General features: G+C 44.3%; 3 protein-coding genes across 7 annotated transcripts in view; 1 reads left to right on the forward strand and 2 right to left on the reverse strand.

Moving 5' to 3' along the window:
- Window positions 1-19,326, forward strand: part of LOC121640417 — a 1,195,287-nt gene that overhangs the window by 591,455 nt on the left and 584,506 nt on the right. The gene's annotated exons all lie outside the window — the stretch shown is intronic.
- Window positions 1-19,326, reverse strand: part of LOC121640416 (muscle M-line assembly protein unc-89-like) — a 442,453-nt gene that overhangs the window by 143,924 nt on the left and 279,203 nt on the right. The gene's annotated exons all lie outside the window — the stretch shown is intronic.
- Window positions 1-19,326, reverse strand: part of LOC121640418 (kinesin-like protein KIF1C) — a 37,373-nt gene that overhangs the window by 10,216 nt on the left and 7,831 nt on the right. For 2 of the 3 annotated variants that reach the window (XM_041986140.1, XM_041986142.1), the window contains exons 2-18: window positions 11,908-12,035; window positions 11,157-11,233; window positions 10,991-11,069; window positions 10,790-10,890; window positions 10,648-10,713; window positions 10,390-10,568; window positions 5,901-6,012; window positions 5,753-5,830; window positions 5,607-5,672; window positions 5,452-5,530; window positions 5,297-5,375; window positions 5,069-5,217; window positions 3,073-3,177; window positions 2,861-2,988; window positions 2,702-2,781; window positions 2,021-2,096; window positions 1,119-1,198 (exon numbers count right to left, since the gene is read on the reverse strand). In XM_041986140.1, the coding sequence (XP_041842074.1) occupies window positions 1,119-1,198; window positions 2,021-2,096; window positions 2,702-2,781; window positions 2,861-2,988; window positions 3,073-3,177; window positions 5,069-5,217; window positions 5,297-5,375; window positions 5,452-5,530; window positions 5,607-5,672; window positions 5,753-5,830; window positions 5,901-6,012; window positions 10,390-10,568; window positions 10,648-10,713; window positions 10,790-10,890; window positions 10,991-11,069; window positions 11,157-11,233; window positions 11,908-12,013 (1,640 nt within the window). In that variant the 5' untranslated portion in view covers window positions 12,014-12,035. The remainder of the gene's footprint in view (window positions 1-1,118; window positions 1,199-2,020; window positions 2,097-2,701; window positions 2,782-2,860; window positions 2,989-3,072; window positions 3,178-5,068; window positions 5,218-5,296; window positions 5,376-5,451; window positions 5,531-5,606; window positions 5,673-5,752; window positions 5,831-5,900; window positions 6,013-10,389; window positions 10,569-10,647; window positions 10,714-10,789; window positions 10,891-10,990; window positions 11,070-11,156; window positions 11,234-11,907; window positions 12,036-19,326) is intronic. The other variant, XM_041986141.1, reaches the window with a different exon arrangement.

A 19,326-nucleotide genomic window follows, 5' to 3' on the forward strand; every position in this document is an offset into this window, starting at 1 on the left:
TTGGAATTCTGCTGCTCTTTCCTGTCCTCTCCATCCCCAACCGGTCCAGGGAGATGGCCGTCCTTCCTGGTTCTGGTTCTGATGAAGGTTTTCTTCCTGGTTCTGGTTGTGATGAAGGTTTTGTTCCTGGTTATGGTTCTGTTTTTCTTGCTCAGTCTCTTTGTGAACTGAGTGTAACTGAAAGGTGTATCAGGTGTATCTTCTTCGAGGTAACAAGCTGAACGTGGAGCAGCAGGAACTCTCCATATGAAGGTGGAGAAGCTGCAGGTGAAGTTTGTTCATGACTAAAATAGGCTGCGTGTTTTAACAAATGCAGACCTGACTGTGTTTGTGTCTTTAATCCAGAGGAAAACAGTTTTGGAGCAAAGTTTTAGGAAACTCTTTCAGGAAGCAGATTTTCTGATGATCCACCTGTGAAGTGTATGGGTGGATAACTGGTGGTTTAAGCTTGCAGCATCACATCTGTGTGGCTGTGCACACACAGTGTGTGGCTAACTTCTTTATTTCCATGGCAACAGCAGGCACTGCCAAGATTGTCTGGTGCAAATCTTGTTACCAGAGCTTTTTAAATGGTAAATGGTCTGTATTTATACATCGTTTCTACCCAAAGTGCTTTACATCACACATCCCATTCACACACACATACACACACTGATGGAGGAAGCTGCCATGCAAGGAGCTCCACCACGACCCATCAGGAGCAATTTGGGGTTTGGTGTCTTGTTCAGGGAATGAGGGCCGAGGATTGAACTGGCAACCCTCAGACGTCCACTCTACCCACTGAGCCACATGTTCGTACTGCAGCTGTACTGAAGAACGAAGGCATCCTCGTGTTCTTTAGGACATGGATACATAAAACAACACTCATGTTTCTGGATATACCAGAATCCTCCTGGTCCTTCTGACTGGCCAGCACGGGTTCAGAGGCAGAGCGACGTGACGTTAGGCTTTTAGGAGGACTAGAAACTACTGTTCCTGTGGCCTCTCTGTGATGTTGTAGGAAGTCAGAGCTAGCACAGTTTCCATGTTTTTCTTCTTGCTGGTTGTTTCCAAACATCAGTGAACAACATTAAAAGAAGAAGCAGAGGTTTAATCAAATCCACATGACAGATGCTGACCTGGTGAATCCCTCCTTGATGTAGTAGAGGAGACACTCCGACATCAGAGGGTCTTCATTCAAGTTGACCAGGTGAGGTGTCTGCAACACAAAAACACACATTTAACTTAATTCACCTTTTCCAGACTAACCGTGACCTTAAACCACATTTCCACCCTGACATCTGATCATTAACATTAGAGGCCTTTCCAGGTCCCCACAGTTACACTAAACATGATTTAAGTGCAGTTTCATGGTCACATGACAGAAACCAGAGCAACACCAAGACCCGAATCATCAGGTCAGACCACAAGGACATCACATTCACTTTTTATTAACTTTAATGATGCAGGAAGTAACTAAAACCGGAGTTTTAACCTGTTCTGAGCTGCATCCAACACTGAGGCCTGTCGGTTAAACAGCTGGTTCATAAGGTTTAATAATCTGGGATTACTGGATCATTGCCGGCTGTTAGCCAGTAATAACAGGTTTAATAATCTGGGATTACTGGATTGTTGCCGGCTGTTAGCCAGTAATAACAGGTTTAATAATCTGGGATTACTGGATCATTGCCGGGTGTTAGCCAGTAATAACAGGTTTAATAATCTGGGATTACTGGATTGTTGCCGGCTGTTAGCCAGTAATAACAGGTTTAATAATCTGGGATTACTGGATCATTGCCGGGTGTTAGCCAGTAATGACAGGTTTAATAATCTGGGATTACTGGATCATTGCCGGGTGTTAGCCAGTAATGACAGGTTTAATAATCTGGGATTACTGGATTGTTGCCGGCTGTTAGCCAGTAATGACAGGTTTAATAATCTGGGATTTAAGTTTAAAACTATTTTCAGATTTTAAAAAGACAAACATGTCTGCAGATGTAAATATGGAAATATCTGAGATTAGAGATGAACAGAAACTGACTCCTTTAGGAGAGAAGACGCCCAGCGTTCCTCCATCTTCCTTTATGGACACGCCCATCTCCGCCAGCAGCGCCTCTCTGGGCGAGAGACAACAAAACACACAGAGAGAGAGAGAGAGAGAGAGAGAGAGAGAGAGAGAGAGAGAGAGAGAGAGAGAGAGAGAGAGAGAGAGAGATGTCTTATTACTGACATGATGCATCAATCAGCTTTATAATCTCTGAAAAGCAGCACATTTAAAAAGAAGCTAAACCATTTGGACCGTCTGATGACAAAAACCCAAATTAATATTTTTAAGGTTCTAAAAATGTAAATTCAACCAAATAAAATCATTTGTGAGCCGTAAAAATGTAAAGAGATGGTTTACATTAGCTACATGATCTTCACTCGTTAGCACTTTATCAGCGCCACCAGTTTTACTTCCTGTTAACACGATATCTAACCAGCCAATCACACGGCAGCATTTAGTCACGTAGACATGGTGAAGGTGACTCGCTGAAGTTCAGATTCAGCATCAGAATGAAGAAAAAGGGGATTTGAGTGACTTTGAGTACGGCATGGTTGTTGGTCTAAGTTTTGGCCGTGCCGTGCTTCCGTAGTGTGCAGCCAGTAGAAACACAAACATCATGAAACGTTGACATGAACGCTTGTATATCCCCGCCCTTAGAGGAGTTGATGGTGCTACCTCTCCAGACGAATGGATTCAGTCTTCCGTAGCTTCTCCTCCCAGGTCTCATTCAGCTCTGCGATGATCTTCTCTGTTTCCTGCAACACATCCGGTCCGTCAGACCCTCAGCCAGAACCAGGACACACGTTTTTTATCTAATACAAACAATAATCCCACCATCAGTCTCTCGGCTGCTTCCTCTTTACTGATAGGCTCCGTGGCAACCGCCTCCTCTCCTTCCTCTCCATTTTCGATGACCTGACCGGGGTCAGCCGGTGGGTTTTCTGCGGGTAACAGTTCAGCATCTGCAGAGGAGGAAATGATTCAGAGGCTTGATTTGTGTTTATTTTTAATACGGGTAACAGCAGAAATGTCACCAGCAGTCTCACCTGGAGGGGCGGAGTCAAGTTTAGGCGCGATTCCGTTGGTGGCATGAGTCAGCTGCAGGGGGGAGGGGCCCAGCCCTATGAGCCCACCGAGGCCGTTGTTGTTGACTGTAGGAGACAGAAGGAGCGGAGGTCAGGTTTCACCTCTAACAGGCGGGAATGTCAGCGATCCCGCTTATGTAAGGAACAGCATGTAACCATCCGCACACACACACACACAGCTGCTGTTCTCTGAAAATAACTGCCTGCACACACACACGTCCCGCATACCGCATTCATTAGCACACACACACACACGAAACACATGATGAGCTATATAGCCTGTACCACAGCAGAGAAAATAACTGGATGATTTTCATCACGATGACAAAGTTTTTATGGTTTCAGGTTAAATGTGATGGCGACACGTTTTAGTACCTGAATGAATGTGGGCGAGAGACACAGTCAGGTTAGAGAGAGAGAGAGAGAGATACCACAACAGGAACTTTCCCAGCTTCTATTAGAGGAACCACCTCGCCGTCCTCCCCACACCGAGCTAACGTGGACACACATTGTTCTCCACTCGCTGCTCTGAGTTCACTTACTCCACCTCAGACTTCATGGTGCATTCAAGTACACCTCATAAATGTAGAAATCCAGACTTTAATTAAATTAATAAGACTTTAAACGATGACTTGTCCTTTGTGTTCAGCAGCGTTTGCAGCTTTTTCTTGATTCTTGTGAGGAAACATGAACAGTTTGATGTTGAAAACCACCGCTGGACCTCCTCCTTTTAGCTTTCTGCTAACATTGTTGTCCTGACCCGCTCATATACGCTTAAATCAATGTTTAAACAGACTTGAGTCTGGGATGTTCCTGCAGCCATGTGTCTGTGAAACACTACACACTGCTTTCTCTATATTCCTTCTGTGTCCATGTGAGCATTTCATGCTTGTCCATTTTGTTAGCTAACAACGTAACATTGCATCCTGCATCCTCTCCATTCCTCTAATTTCACTCATTAATGTGGTTTTGGAGCGCTTAATTAAAGTATCCTACTGGTAAACAGCTGTTCTGTTACCATGGACCCAAACAGATCTGGAAAAGAGTAAATGCATGAGGAGAAACCACATGAGCAAGACAGCTTCCAAACCAGAGTTTTAGAATTTAGAAGAAAAAAAACTAATTGACAAAAATAATAGTTTCTTACATCCTTTTCTCACCAGGATAAAATTAACATATTTAAAATCAAATTTTGTGATATTTGTTGTTTTCCAGAAACTTTCTGCTTGGAAAAACACCAAAGTCAGCTGAAAATGTCAGAACTGGTTTTATTTCCAGCATTTTTTCTCCTTTTTTTACCTACCAGATCTGTTTAAACAAAGGTTTGATAAAAATAAGGAGCTTGAGCATCCGAGGATGAGTGTCTGAGATGGTCCAGGTATCTGGTTAAGATGCATCCTGGTTGCCTCCCTTTGAAGGTTTGTGAGCACCTAGTGAAAGATGATAACAGGCTGCAGGGATTCAACATATCCCTTCCACTTGGAAACACCAAAGGAGCTTCTGGAGGGAGGGATCTCAGTGGTGAGAGGGGCGTCCGGGTTTTCCCAGTTTAAAAAACCCAGTTTTAGATGAGCGTTTTTTCTCATGTATATAAACAGATACCTTCTCTTTTTGTTACATCTGAAGTGAGAATATTCTCCCGTCGCACATTTCCATCCTGGTTTCTGACCAAACTGCAGCCGAGTGGTCGGCTGACACATTAATCTCTGAACCGGGCTGCTTATGCTCACGTTCACACAGGTTTCAGTCCAGACACTGTGTGTTCAAAACGTCGCTATAAATGATCATTAAACAGGCTGAAAAGTTTAGAAACCCATCAGATGATGGTGCTGATGCAGTGTGGAAGGGAAAGGAAAGGGGTGAGTAACATCTGTGCTGTTACAGCTGTTTTTTAGTTACTGTTAAAACAGAAAGCGTGGCGTGTGCTGAAGCATGGCGCTGGTATAGAAGTGCTCACTGGCGTTGTCCAGCAGCTCCTGCAGACCCTGAGAGAACAGCAGGTTCCTGAGCCGCTCCACCTCGGCCTTCAGCTCTCGGATCAGTTTGGCGTTGGGATCTTCGTTGATCACGGCGTTGCAGCGGATCTGCTTGGCGCGGTCGGCGTACCTGGAAGACGGTGGACAGTCAGATGGCGTTTATCTCCCAGCACATCAGCTGGCTGCACTCAGATCTCTGAGCGGCTGACCTCAGCGTGCTCAGCGTTTCTTCGTAGTTGATGTCAGCAGGACTTAGAGCGGCGATCATGGCCGTCCGAGAGTTTCCTCCTGGAACACAACAGATCTTTATTTATGGCCTCTGGACTCAGTTCTGTGCTCTCATGTTTACGTCAGATCTCCTCACCCAGGTTCTCCTTCAGCAGCCAGGTGAGGACCGAGTCTCTGTAGGGAATAAAGTCGCTCTTCCTCTTCTTACTGCTCTGCTGCAGGTAAAAACCACAGGATCAGTTTCTGGTGTCTGAACCTTTAAGTTGAGATACGAGATGAAGGAAAACGAACCATTTCAGCCAGAGCTGATATGACTTTTCCTAACGTGGTCAGGGATTTGTTGATGTTGGCTCCTTCCTGTTTGGAGAAACGAGACGTGTCAGAGACAGAAACCTTCATTTACTCAAGGCAACCGTGATGCCGGCGTGGCCTCAGACCTTCAGGCGAGTGCCCTTTGCCCCCGAAGAGTCTGCTCGCTCGCTCCCAGCCAGGTCCACCAGACTGATCTTACTGACCTGGAGACAGAAAGCAGGCGTGAGGCCGAGACAACGGCGTGGATAGAGAACAGGGCTGAAGCAAACTCACCTTCTCCGTGTCCAGGCTGGTCATCTGGTCTCGCCGTTTCTGGGTGAAGACGATGGTGAAGACAGCGTGCGACCTGGACGACGTCTCGTTCATGTTGGTGGCTGCGACCGTCCTGCGATTCACAAGCAACAAACACAGCCACACAGATGAGGTTTACACAGAAGGAAAAGGTCCTACATTTCCCAGAATGCACCTGAACCAACTGCAGCTGAGAATTAGATGGTTTGGATTTTTTCTTTTAGAGCAACAGTAGAACAAACTGTGGGCCGGAGACGTGTCGGCTAACTTCAGATTTATTTACTAGAAGCCGACCTGCAGGTCAGATCCTTTCATCTTCTCTGTCTCTGAAAAGCTGATAAGATAAAGGCTCCAGCTGATAACCCAGCTCGTCGGAGGCTCACAGCGTCATGATCTTTGGTCACGGTTTGAGGATTCCTTCTTTTACATTTACTCTCCTTCTCTCTCGATAGTTAAATAAACTAACTCAGCAAGAAACCAGAATGGACAACCCAAACCAGCTCAGGTCTGACTGATATGTGATGATGTTTCTCTTGTGTGTGCAGCTCAGTGTTATTCTGATAATAAATATTCAAGGTTTATACTTAATCCTTGATCGGTAAAACAAAACTGTGGTCCAATAATCTTCTGACAGCTCAGTGAAGATAAGACTGGAGCCATCCCTGCTGTAAGGCTGCTCCTCCTCCCTGTCTACAGGACACGTTGGTGAGGTCAAAGGTGTCGTTATGTCCTCCACTATCAGCAGCAGGAAGCCAGTGGTCTCCGCTGATACTTGGATTTATTTCAGATTGAAATGACAACGATGCATCGACCTTTAAAGAGTTGGAGATTCCTTTCATCTCAATAAGGTGAATCAGCAATCATCTAAAACCTACCTCGAGGTAGCCTGTTCTGTTGGGTGGGGGGATTATGACAGGTTCTCTCACAACAACCCAAAAGCAACAGAAAAATCCAAACGCAAAAGTTTGTTGTTTCATATCGTCGATTAAAAGGGGCCCAGCAGAAAAAGTTTGAGAACCACTGGACCAGGCGAACACAGCCCTTTGGTTCAGTTTGCTTTCACACTGAATTATACTTAAGAGGACCAAACCACCTGGACAGTGTCATGCAATTACAACAGCTGCTCACTAGGAGGCGGTATTCTTTTAACCGACCACTGGCCAACAAGACAGAAGAAGAAAACCAACTGGCCCAGACTGAAAACGGCTCCTTTAAAAATGAAGGAACAGAACAGGATCAGCCCAGTACGAGCAGCAGGAGATGCATCCAGGTAGCCACCATGTTGATCTATCATCACTTCCTGTCTCAAAGAAGATAATCAGAAAACCAAAACCTCAATCCAAATCCAAACTAATAATCAAATGGCTAAGCAGACTAAGGAAATAGCTAATATATGTAATGATTATTTTACTAATATAGGACCCAATTTGGCAAAAAACATAGTAGATCCTTCCCAAGCTGACGACTTTTTAAGGAAAATACCTCAATCTGACAAGACCATATTCCTCCAAGCTACTGATGAAAATGAAGTACTTGAAATTGTAAAAAAATGTAAGTCAAAAAAGTCTGCTGACTGGAATGGAATGGATATGTCAGTGTTAAAAGAAATAATTGAATGTATTCTTAAACCAATCACTTATATTTTTAACCTGTCCTTAAGGTCAGGAATATTTCCAGAAGGAATGAAGGTCGCAAAAGTGATCCCTGTCTATAAGGCTGGAGATAAGCAGGAATTTTCGAATTATAGACCTATCTCTATATTATCACAGTTCTCTAAGATACTGGAGAAGTTATTTCATAAAAGGCTATATGATTTTGTAGAAAGGTACAACATACTAAGTGATCAACAATATGGATTCAGGCCCAAAAGGACGACAACATTAGCACTAGTGGATCTCATAGAAAAAATTTCAAAATCAATAGAAGATAAACAATATGCACTTGGGGTATACCTGGATCTAACTAAAGCTTTTGATACTGTCAACCATAAATTATTGTTAAAAAAATTGTTCAAATATGGAATTAGAGGTATTGCACTCTCTTGGATAGGTAGCTTTTTGGACAATAGATCCCAATATGTCCATCTTAATGGCTCTGACTCCCAATTGCAGCCAGTGACTTGCGGGGTCCCGCAGGGGTCAGTGCTGAGTCCTCTGTTGTTTATCCTGTATGTTAATGACATCTGTTTAGTCTCAAAAAAACTTCATTTAATTCTATTTGCCGATGACACTAGTATATTTTGTTGCCATTAACGACGATAGAAACTTAAAAATTGATGATAATGACATAGAACAAGTGAATGAAGTGAAATTTCTTGGAATAATTATACAAAATAAACTCAGTTGGAAACCTCATATAAACCATATCAAAGCTAAAATATGTAAATCTCTAGCAATAATTTCCAAAGTTAAATTGTTCTTGAACGAGAAAAATCTATATCTTCTGTACTGCGCTCTGGTTCTTCCTTATATGACCTATGGTTTAGAGGTATGGGGAAATACGTACCAGACAAACCTAAATCCTATTTGCATAATTCAAAAAAGAGCTATTAGAATTATTAACAAAGTAACATATAGAGAACATACAAATCGGCTTTTTATTCATCTAAAAGCTCTCAAATTTAAGGACCTGATTGACTTCAAAATTGCACAATTTATGTACCATATAAAGACTAATAAGATGCCTATTCACATCCAGGAACTGTTTAAAAAAAGAGAGTACGTTTACAATCTTCGAGGGAGTGAAGTGTTTAATAAACCTTATATAAGAACTAATGTAAAGAAACACTGTATTTCTGCGGCGGGGGTTAATTTATGGAATAAGTTAGAACAAGAATTAAAAGATTGTACAACAATTATCCAGTTTAAAAAAATGTTTAAAGAAAATGTTATAAAATCTTATATCGAGACAGAAGGCTGTATGTAAGCATAAAAAGACGGATGAATATTTTGAGTCAACCCTGTGGAGTGGGATAGGGGTGCTGTCTGAAATGCTATGATGTATATATTATATAAACTTGTTAGTAAGCTGAAAGCGAGACTTCGGTGATGGTAGTTGTTTATATTGTTTAAGTTAAAAATGTACTAAAGGGAGGGCATAATAAGCTGAGGCTTCAGCCTATTCCTTTTGGACTAATTAGACATTCAAATGGTAATTTGTTTCTGCTTTTCGTTAAATTCTCCGGTGGAGTTTTATTATGATTTATATTGATTGTGAAAGTGTAAACAAAATGTCTAACCATGTTCAATAAACTGAAACTGAACTGAACTGAACTCTGGTTCACTGGATCCTCCGTTTGCTTTGTACACATCAGCACCAGGGTTCACTGGTTAACCGAGACCCCGGTTTCCATGTGGACCGAATCATTTCCCGGGTCCTGACCAGAGTGAGTGCAGATCCACACTGCTCCAGGCCAGGGTTAGTTTAAAACTGTGTCCCGGTCCCTCTGATTCCAGTTAATCTTAAAAAGTCTGGTTTGTTTTCGGGAGGTGTGGATGCGCATCTGAACTTTGGTTCAAATCGAAGAAGTGAACTCTGGTCCACGTACCAAGGTGAAACATAAGCAGGAAAAGGACTACAACACATGGAAAGCATAAACAAAACATGCGTGTATGTAGACCAGGGTTATTCAGTTTCGGTCCTGCGAGGTCCGCAATCAAATTAATTAGTCATTGTACAGAACCTGATAGGTTGTTGGACCATTTAATTTGATGCAGGCGTGTTGGGATACATGGAAAACCTGCTGGATTGCAGACCTCGTAGGACCGAATCGATTAACCCTGATGTAGACCATTCACATGGTCCGACGTGGAAGAACTCGGTAAAAGTTCTGATAGAAATATGATCAACCTAAGACCTGTAGGATCTGATCCAGCTCCATGTTTTACTCTGATGGAAACAGAAGTGGTCCTGAATTAACCAACAGATGGACCAGTTTTCTTCTTTGTTGTTTGGTCTCCTTCAGCAACCGTTGTGAAGTAAGACATCAGTCCAAAGGTCCGGTTGGTCTGACCGAACTCGGAGTGAACCGAGCCTAGAAGGCTGTTAGGAGTAAATACACACTGAATATGAGCAGATAGAGTTTGAGGTGAAGAACACCGTGTGATGCAAGCAGGAACTTTCTGAGTGACAAGGAAACTGCCTTCATACATCAGCTGCTGTCTTTTTAAATGAACTCAGACTGTTTGGAACCAACATTTCTCCCATTTTATCTGGTGTTTCAGTCAAACAGCAACACTTCCAGGCTGAGCGAGCCTTCCAGCTCCACCTTACCAACTCTCCATCGTTCCAGTCAGAAATATTTAGCTGATTTAACCTCCTTCTGATCAGCACGTTAAACATGAGCTGACCTGCTGACCCTGCTGCTGCTTTTCTGATCTTTCTGGTTAGATATTAACATTTACACCAACTCAGCTGTAAATGTCCTCGTCTTCCTGACTCGTGTCATCGGTCCACAGGACGACAGACTGACCGAGCTTTGTTGCCGGCATCCATCAGGTCCTGAATGTCGGTGAAATCGGTCACAGCCAGCTTGGACAGATCCTCCACGTAGGGCCCCAAGATGGGATGCTCCCGGACCCGCAGAGTCCCCACAGACTTTGGGTTCAACAGATCCCGAACCCGCTCACAGTAGATCTCCATGTAGGACACCTGGAGGAGGAGACAATGAACAGCCAATCAGCATCCGTTAAAGGGATTAAAAAAACAGGAAAGACGGAAATGAGTTTACCTCCACGGAGTAGGTCAGGTCTGGATCTGTGTTTTCTCCTGTCCTCTGAAACAACTCCTCACACAGCTGAAAACACAGATTTCCTCGTCAGGATCATCAAGGAAGGTTTAGAGGAAGAAGCTGACATGAGGAGTGAGTTTACCTGAGGGATGATTCCTTCCTGTCCAGGCTCCTGTTTCCCCATCATGGTGTAGCTTTTCCCAGCTCCCGTCTGGCCGTATGCAAAAATACACACATTGTAACCTGAAAAAACACAACAACAATATTAATTTACTGTTCTTTTTATTATTATTTCACCCAGAAGACTCGTTTTCTGACCAGCAGCAGACTTCAGAGGTCTCACCTTCGAAGGCGTGCAGCAGCATCTCCTCTCCGATGTCTTCATAGACCTGCCTCTGTGACGCGAAGCCGGGCTCATCAGCCTGCAGACCCAAACACTGTTAATACCAAGTCTGGGTCGGGTTGGATCGCTTCTGTGTGTGTGTGTGTGTTAAAGTGTGCGCCCTCACCGCTGTGTGTGACCAGTAAGAGTAGTCGAACGTGAAGTTCTTGGCTCCATCTTTGGGCTGTTTGGGGTTGGTGATACCTGAAACAGGAGGATGAATGAAATAAGTCAGCGTCAGGGTCTTTTGGGAGGTCTGGGAGCAGAAGGGGGGAGGTGGTCGTCGTGGGAACCAGGAGACGGCCCGCCAGCTGCTTCAGCGGGACGTGAAACCTGCATGCGACGACTCCAACATGCACACAACAGATGACAAACTCCGAGCACTAAAAACAGACACGCTGCAGCAGCATCTATTAATAACATGCGTGTGCGTCAGGTTATTAGCAGCAGGTCAAGAGGTCACATGACGGCCAGACCCCGGCAGAGTGTGTGTGAGGTGAGGTGTGTGTTAATGGATGATGACCTCTGACCCAGAGCTGGAGCTTGTTAGCATTTCTCATCTGAATCTATGGGAGCATTAGCCGTAAGCTAACTGCTGTTTGTGTATTTCTTGTTCACACACTTCCTCCTGTGTGTGTGTGCAAAACATTTAAAAGTCCTGAAGTTCTGTTTGTAAACAAGATGAAGTAAATGTTTGTTTTCTGAGCAGAAAATATGTTGGTGCTTTTGTCCTCTCAAGGACCTCTTAATCTGTAGTACTCGTGAGGACGTCTGGCTCTAACTGACAGAGTCCAGATTTGGTTTTCGGGTTCAGGATTAGATTAAATCAGTGTGGATGTGATCAGACAGGTGTGTGTGTGTGGGGTGTGTGTTCTTACAGGTGGTGTTTCCCTGCATCTGGATCACACACTTGGCGTTGCGTCCCGTCTCTCTGGCGTTGAACGGGCGGACTCGCACGGCGACCTTCACCGACGCCCCCGCCATCTTTCAGCTCCGCCCACTGCCCCTGAACACAGCCAATCAGAGCATTCGGTCCATTAGGCATTATGCTTCATCATCATCATCATCCCTCTCTCCTCATTCAGACTTCCCTCTCATCTTCCTCTCCCTCTTTTCCAGCTCTCCTCCCTTCATCTATGAAGAGCCTCTCATTCCCGCTCTTTTCTCATCTCCTCCTCTTTTTCCAATCCCAGGTTTTCCCTCCTCCCACATACTTTTCCTTTCCCTCAACATTTTTTCTGTCCACTTCTTCATCACACCTCATACTTTCTTCTCATTCCTTTCTCCTTTACTTTCCACTGCTCCTCTAAATTTGATCTTTTTCCTTTTATATTCCTCTTTTTTCTCCTCTTTCATCCTTTTCTTTCTTCTTTCCTCATAATTCCATTACATCTCTTTTCTTCTTTATCTTCCTACATTTCATTTCTGTATCTTTTCCTCTTTCTCAGCTTTCCCTCCTTTCTTTTTCTTTCCCTTTGTTCCTGTTACCTCTTTCCCACCTTCTCCCTCTTTCCTCCCGTTCCTCTCCTCTTCCTCATCGTCTGTTCATTCTTTCTTTGGCCTGAACTTCTCTTCTTCTTTCTGTTTTTTTCTCCTCTCTCTTAACATTCCTGCCCTCTGTTATGTGTTATGTACTCGTCGGCATGGAAACCACACCCGTCTCTTTTTCACCCGTCTCATTGTAATTTCTTTTCTGTCTGTTCTCCCTCGTTTCTTTTGTTTATCTTCACATGAGACACCAGACCTGAAAGTTAAACACGAATCTGTTCGCCTGGAAGTAGAAACTCGTCAGACATCGTTGCCGTGTGGGGGGGAGGGGCAGCAACGCCTCATCTGCCCAGCGATTGGTCATCTATCAGCTGAAGTTTATCAGCATCAGATGGAGGGATGGTTCGAGGCGGAGGTGTACGAGCTCTGTAATTAAGGCCTCAGCAGCCTCTAATAAACACATGACAGAAATTCCAGCCGAGTCTGCGAACATCCGGGAACATTTTGTCCTGAGCTGCTCGTCCTCATTATTCTACACTTTCTCATGTTTCTCCTCTTTTACATTTTACACTCAGTTCCCTTCATTTTTACTACGAACTAGTTTCTGTCACCCTGCCGAGTTCCTGAGGACGAGCTTGTGCGACATGTGCAGCTTTAAATAAAGTTTGATTGATCTGATTTGGGAAAAAAGTGGCCAATTTTCCCAAGATCCTACAGAGAACAGATGTCTCACTCTGTTGATACTGGAGAGACTCAGATGGTACAGCTGAATTTATTAATGAGTCAGAATTCTTCTGTAAAGAACTTTTCATACAGAAACTCTGACGCCAGCGTTTCGTTAAAAACCAAACAGCTGAGAACAGAGAATACACGGCTATGATGAGACGATAAAAAACATGGAAAACATAAAAGTTCTGCTCTGAATCAACAACAGCTGCTTTTTACATCGATTCTCTTTATTTAATAAAGAGTTTAAGTTATTTATTTATTGTAAGTGGTGTCATGCAGCTTATTATTTCTGTGTGCTGTTAATTTAAAGGTCCAGTGTGTCTGAGTTACTGACATCTAGTGGTAAAGACGAGTATAGCACAGCTGTGAATGTACGGTGGCCTTCAGTGGCTAAAAACCTTCCAGATATGAAGATTTTATCTTCAACATTGTGAACATGTGCACACAAATGGTCCATCAAACAAAGCCGGTGCTGCAGTTTGAAAAGTTAATGGATGGAAATAAACATTTTGGATAATCTGGTTTATATTAATATTCATTATTATGGACATGTACATAATCAAGTGAATTAAATGTAAAAATAATTTGGAGATTTGTCATCAGCAGTAAAAAATAGGAATAATTTTAAGTCTTTACAGTTGACGCTGCAAACAACCGACACACACGTCTGCCAGCTAAAAAAAACAGAAACAAAGAAAATTCCTATAAATATTCCGACAGTAAGGATTCTTTTTAGGAAATCAAGCAGCTTTCCAGGTAAGTCCTGTCTAATCGTCTACCTCAGGTAATGAAAACATTCCTGTGGCGGCTGATCTCATTCGTTGGTTTTCCTTCTTAACGAGGCCAACAGCAGCAGAGCGACGCTCCCACGATGCGATGCAAACACACACAAATGAAGCCCTGACCGCACGATGAAAAGATGGAGCTAAACGTCTGACAGGTTTATGACTCAGAGGTAGCAGCTCTTCCTTCATCTCCACACCTGCAGCAGCTTGGGCGGAGGCCTCCGCCTGCTGCATGGATGAAGGTTAAAGGATCCACCGCCGGTTCCCTTAGAAACACCACGGATGCATCAACCGATTCCCTACAAAGGAACGGCTCAGAGAATAAAAACCTCCAGGTTGTAATGAGAAACCAAACTGTCTCATTACAGAGATGAAGATGACTGAAGTCAGCTGGTTTAAACCGGTTCAGGTGCTCGTCTCGGTCTTTAAAGTCCTGCCTGCAGCAGAAACAATCTGATGGTGGTTCGGGTTAAAGTCGCTCCTGGTGATCACACAGATCCACATTCCAGGTGGGAATTTCATTCCCGGTTCAGTGTTTAAACAACGTCACGTCTCCACGTGTCCAACATGTCTACCACCGGAGTCTTCCCGCAGAGACGGAGCTGAGCAGTCCACCCGGCGGAGGACGGAAAATAAAGCACTTTCTAAAAAACGTAGAAAACCAGATCTACAGGATCCAGATCCAGCACGAACACACAGCTGGTCTGTGGAGGCCGGCCACTGGAACTAAGTATGTTAAAGTTCAACCAGCTCCCAGCTCATTACACACACACACACACACACACACACACACACAGATTAAAGACAGCTCACAGAACGACCTCACTGAACGGTTCTGGTTCAGAACCGGTGAGGTCCATCAGCGTCCCAGTTAATGACGGTTAACGACCGTCTGCAGCAGCTAGTTAAGGTTAAACTGCTGCTGGTTAAAGAAAACAAAGATTGTCTGTGAGTGAAGACATATCACTCTGTACCAGAAGCCATGACCGCCGCACAGCTGCGTCCTGAGCACGGAAATAACTTAAATACGGTGTTATAGACAGCGTTATTAGTACCGCGTTACTAGTAACGTTGTTACCTTAGTGTAACTAATACTCTACTATTCTAAAGTAACTCAGTACCGTTACCCTTCGGTGGGTTTGTCCGTTAAATGAAGACATGTTGTCCAGCAGCTGTGAGCTGCTTCCTGTTTACGGCGGTGATGCGGCGCCACGTAAACCGTGTTCGCTGGTCTTTTCTTTGTAAACAACGTCAGTTACTCTGCTTCCTCCTGATTCTCTCCCAGCTGTAAATCCTGGATGTGGAACAGGAAGCAGTCTGTTTTACACATCCCCGTTTCCTTGGTTACCGAATACTGAACCAGCACACACACACGTTTTCACACACATTCACCTGACAGAAACCGTGACAATGCTGGTGAACAAATAAGGAAATTTATAAATAAAATATATTACTGGAGGCTGAACATGCAGCGCAGGTTAAATGTTTGAGCTGCTGTTAGTTTTCATTTATATTTATTTTTATTAAATAACCTGCTGGCCTGAGTTACCTGGTTAGTCATGAAAAACTTATTTTTATATGTCGTACGACACTGTAGTTATCAGGATATTAATGAGAGAATTTTTAATAACGTTCACCAAAGTAACTAAAAAGTTACTTTTAACAGTGACATTACTTTTTCTTGTAAGTAATAAAAGAACTGAGTTACTTTTTGAATGAAATAACTATAACTAGTTACTTTGTCAATAACTAGCACAACACTGGTTATAGTATACTAAATAAAAAGAAATAAAAAAAATACAATAAACAGACTAAATGAAATAAAAAAGGTAAAATGTAATTTAATAAAAAAAAATAAAATATAATGAAAAATTGAAATTAAAGTAGTAACACGGTAAACCAGAATAAATTAAAAACTGAATTTATTTAAAAAAATAAATTAAAATACAATAAAAAAGCCAAATAAAATAATTAAAAGTAGGAAAAAGTAAAATGAAAAAACAAACTATCTTTTTATGATTCATATGGGAAATAATACATTTCAAGTCAAAGTGAATCCTAAATAAATTTGAATATTTTTATGTTTTCTGTGAGATTTTGTCTCTTTTTTTTAGATATTTTTCATCTTTCAGTTATTTTTCTCTAATTCTTTTTCTTATTTTAGCTTATTTTATTTATTTGTTTTTTTAAACGTGTTACATGTTTTAGGAGATTCTATTAAAAAGAATAAAAGCAAATAAAATCGTATTATTGTTCCACCTGTAATCCTTTCAGGACGAGTTAATGATGTTTTGTGGGGAGAGGGAGGACTGAGACGAGGCCCTGCAGTAACTGTACATGTTTGCGTGTTCATGCAGCCGGAGCGTGTTTGCTCTGTCAACACGGCAGGAACACGCAGACAAGATGGTGGACGCAGATACTGGATTGTCCTCTAAGCTTATTGTGTGTGTGTTTAGGTGAGCGAGCAGCCGTCATACCACAGAGTCAGGCTGAAACGCTGACTTCATGCCGCAGGCATGCCAACACACACACACACACATTCACACACACACACACACACACACAAACACACACACAGTGGCTAACAGCAGCTGAACCAGTCGGCCCAGTTCAGCTAGACACACCAACCGCCCAGCTGTTCACACACACACACACACACGGGAACAGAAACTTTTCCAGCTTCAAAGGAAAACTCCCAGCCGTTGCCGTCGTTGTTGTGGCGGCTCTGCCAGCCAATCAGAGGACTCGGCCACAAACAGCCAGGCGAGGACATGGAGGACAAGCAGGGACTCAGACTTTAACCTCAGTAACACCAAACTTCAGAGAGAAACACAAAAATCCTCTTTTCACGAACGCATCACAGTCCACTAATAACGAGATAAAAAACAACTTGAAGAATAACCGAATTAATGATCCCGACTCTACGGCACGGAGGAATTTCATTAAGAAAAACATTCAGCTCCGCCTGATGGAAACTACGGAAATAAAAACTGCTTTTTACACTTAAAACATAAAATAAACCAAGTCTATAATAAAATAAAAAATAGTGGATCCTGACGGCACAGCAGCTGAAATTAAAACTACACATAAAACTGTATAAAATAGAATTAAATTTCATTAAATATAATACAATCAAAACAGAATCTAAAATAACATACAACAATTTAAACTAAATAAATGTCAAATTAAATCAAATGAAGAAAGGTTTAAAATAAAAATCCAATAAACTAAAAACAGAATAATCTTAAAATCACACAAACAGACAAAACACAAGATTAAAAAATAAAATAAAACCTAAAATTAAATAAATGTTCTTGCATCAGCTCCACCTGGTTGAAGCAGCTGAAATAAAAACTACTTTTAAATAAAAATAAATCTACTTAAAAAAATAAATAAAATAAAATCTAAAATGAAGCAAAATAAAATTAAATACAAAGTACATTAAATTAAACCCAAAGTAAAGCAGCTCCACCCGAGCTGCTGGTGGGGGGCTGTGCGATGACATGATGGCGTTTAATGATCACGATAAATTTCTGGTTGATTGCGGTGATCCGCTCTGAGCCTGTTTACTGGAACACACTGGAAATACGAGCGGCGACAGCCAACGAGAGTCGACCTTTTCCTGCTCCACGTCCATAAGCTGCGGGAGAAGTTGAAGCTAGGCGAATAGACCGAACGAGGAGCCGAACGAGGAGGTGAAAGAGGAGCCGAACGAGGAGCGGAAAGAGGAGCCGAACGAGGAGGCGAACGAGGAGCCGAAAGAGGAGCGTAACGTGGAGCCGAACGAGGAGCGTAACGAGGAGCGTAACGAGGAGCCGAACGAGGAGCGGAACGTGGAGCGTAACGAGGAGCGTAACGTGGAGCCGAACGAGGAGCCGAACGAGGAGCCGAACGTGGAGCCGAAAGAGGAGCCGAACGAGGAGCCGAACGAGGAGCGTAACGAGGAGCGTAACGTGGAGCCGAAAGAGGAGCCGAACGAGGAGCCGAATGAGGAGCGGAACGTGGAGCGTAACGAGGAGCGTAACGAGGAGCGTAACGTGGAGCCGAAAGAGGAGCCGAACGAGGAGCGGAACGTGGAGCGTAACGAGGAGCGTAACGTGGAGCCGAACGAGGAGCGGAACGAGGAGCCGAACGTGGAGCCGAAAGAGGAGCCGAACGAGGAGCGGAACGAGGAGCGTAACGAGGAGCCGAACGAGGAGCCGAACGAGGAGCGTAACGTGGAGCCGAAAGAGGAGCGGAACGTGGAGCGTAACGAGGAGCGGAACGTGGAGCGTAACGAGGAGCGTAACGTGGAGCCGAACGAGGAGCCGAACGTGGAGCCGAAAGAGGAGCCGAACGAGGAGCCGAACGAGGAGCGTAACGAGGAGCGTAACGAGGAGCCGAAAGAGGAGCCGAACGTGGAGCGTAACGTGGAGCCGAAAGAGGAGCCGAACGAGGAGCCGAACGAGGAGCGGAACGTGGAGCGTAACGAGGAGCGGAACGTGGAGCCGAACGAGGAGCCGAACGTGGAGCCGAAAGAGGAGCCGAACGAGGAGCCGAACGAGGAGCCGAACGAGGAGCGGAACGTGGAGCGTAACGAGGAGCGTAACGTGGAGCCGAACGAGGAGCCGAACGAGGAGCCGAACGTGGAGCCGAAAGAGGAGCCGAACGAGGAGCCGAACGAGGAGCGTAACGAGGAGCGTAACGTGGAGCCGAAAGAGGAGCCGAACGAGGAGCCGAACGAGGAGCGGAACGTGGAGCGTAACGAGGAGCGTAACGAGGAGCGTAACGTGGAGCCGAAAGAGGAGCCGAACGAGGAGCGGAACGTGGAGCGTAACGAGGAGCGGAACGTGGAGCGTAACGAGGAGCGTAACGTGGAGCCGAACGAGGAGCCGAACGAGGAGCGTAACGTGGAGCCGAAAGAGGAGCCGAACGAGGAGCCGAACGAGGAGCGGAACGTGGAGCGTAACGAGGAGCGGAACGTGGAGCCGAACGAGGAGCCGAACGTGGAGCCGAAAGAGGAGCCGAACGAGGAGCGTAACGTGGAGCCGAACGAGGAGCCGAACGAGGAGCCGAACGTGGAGCCGAAAGAGGAGCCGAACGAGGAGCCGAACGAGGAGCGTAACGAGGAGCGTAACGTGGAGCCGAAAGAGGAGCCGAACGAGGAGCCGAACGAGGAGCGGAACGTGGAGCGTAACGAGGAGCGGAACGTGGAGCGTAACGAGGAGCGTAACGTGGAGCCGAACGAGGAGCCGAACGAGGAGCGTAACGTGGAGCCGAAAGAGGAGCCGAACGAGGAGCCGAACGAGGAGCGGA

Source organism: Melanotaenia boesemani, chromosome 5, assembly GCF_017639745.1.
Source record: "Melanotaenia boesemani isolate fMelBoe1 chromosome 5, fMelBoe1.pri, whole genome shotgun sequence".
NCBI lineage: Eukaryota > Metazoa > Chordata > Actinopteri > Atheriniformes > Melanotaeniidae > Melanotaenia > Melanotaenia boesemani.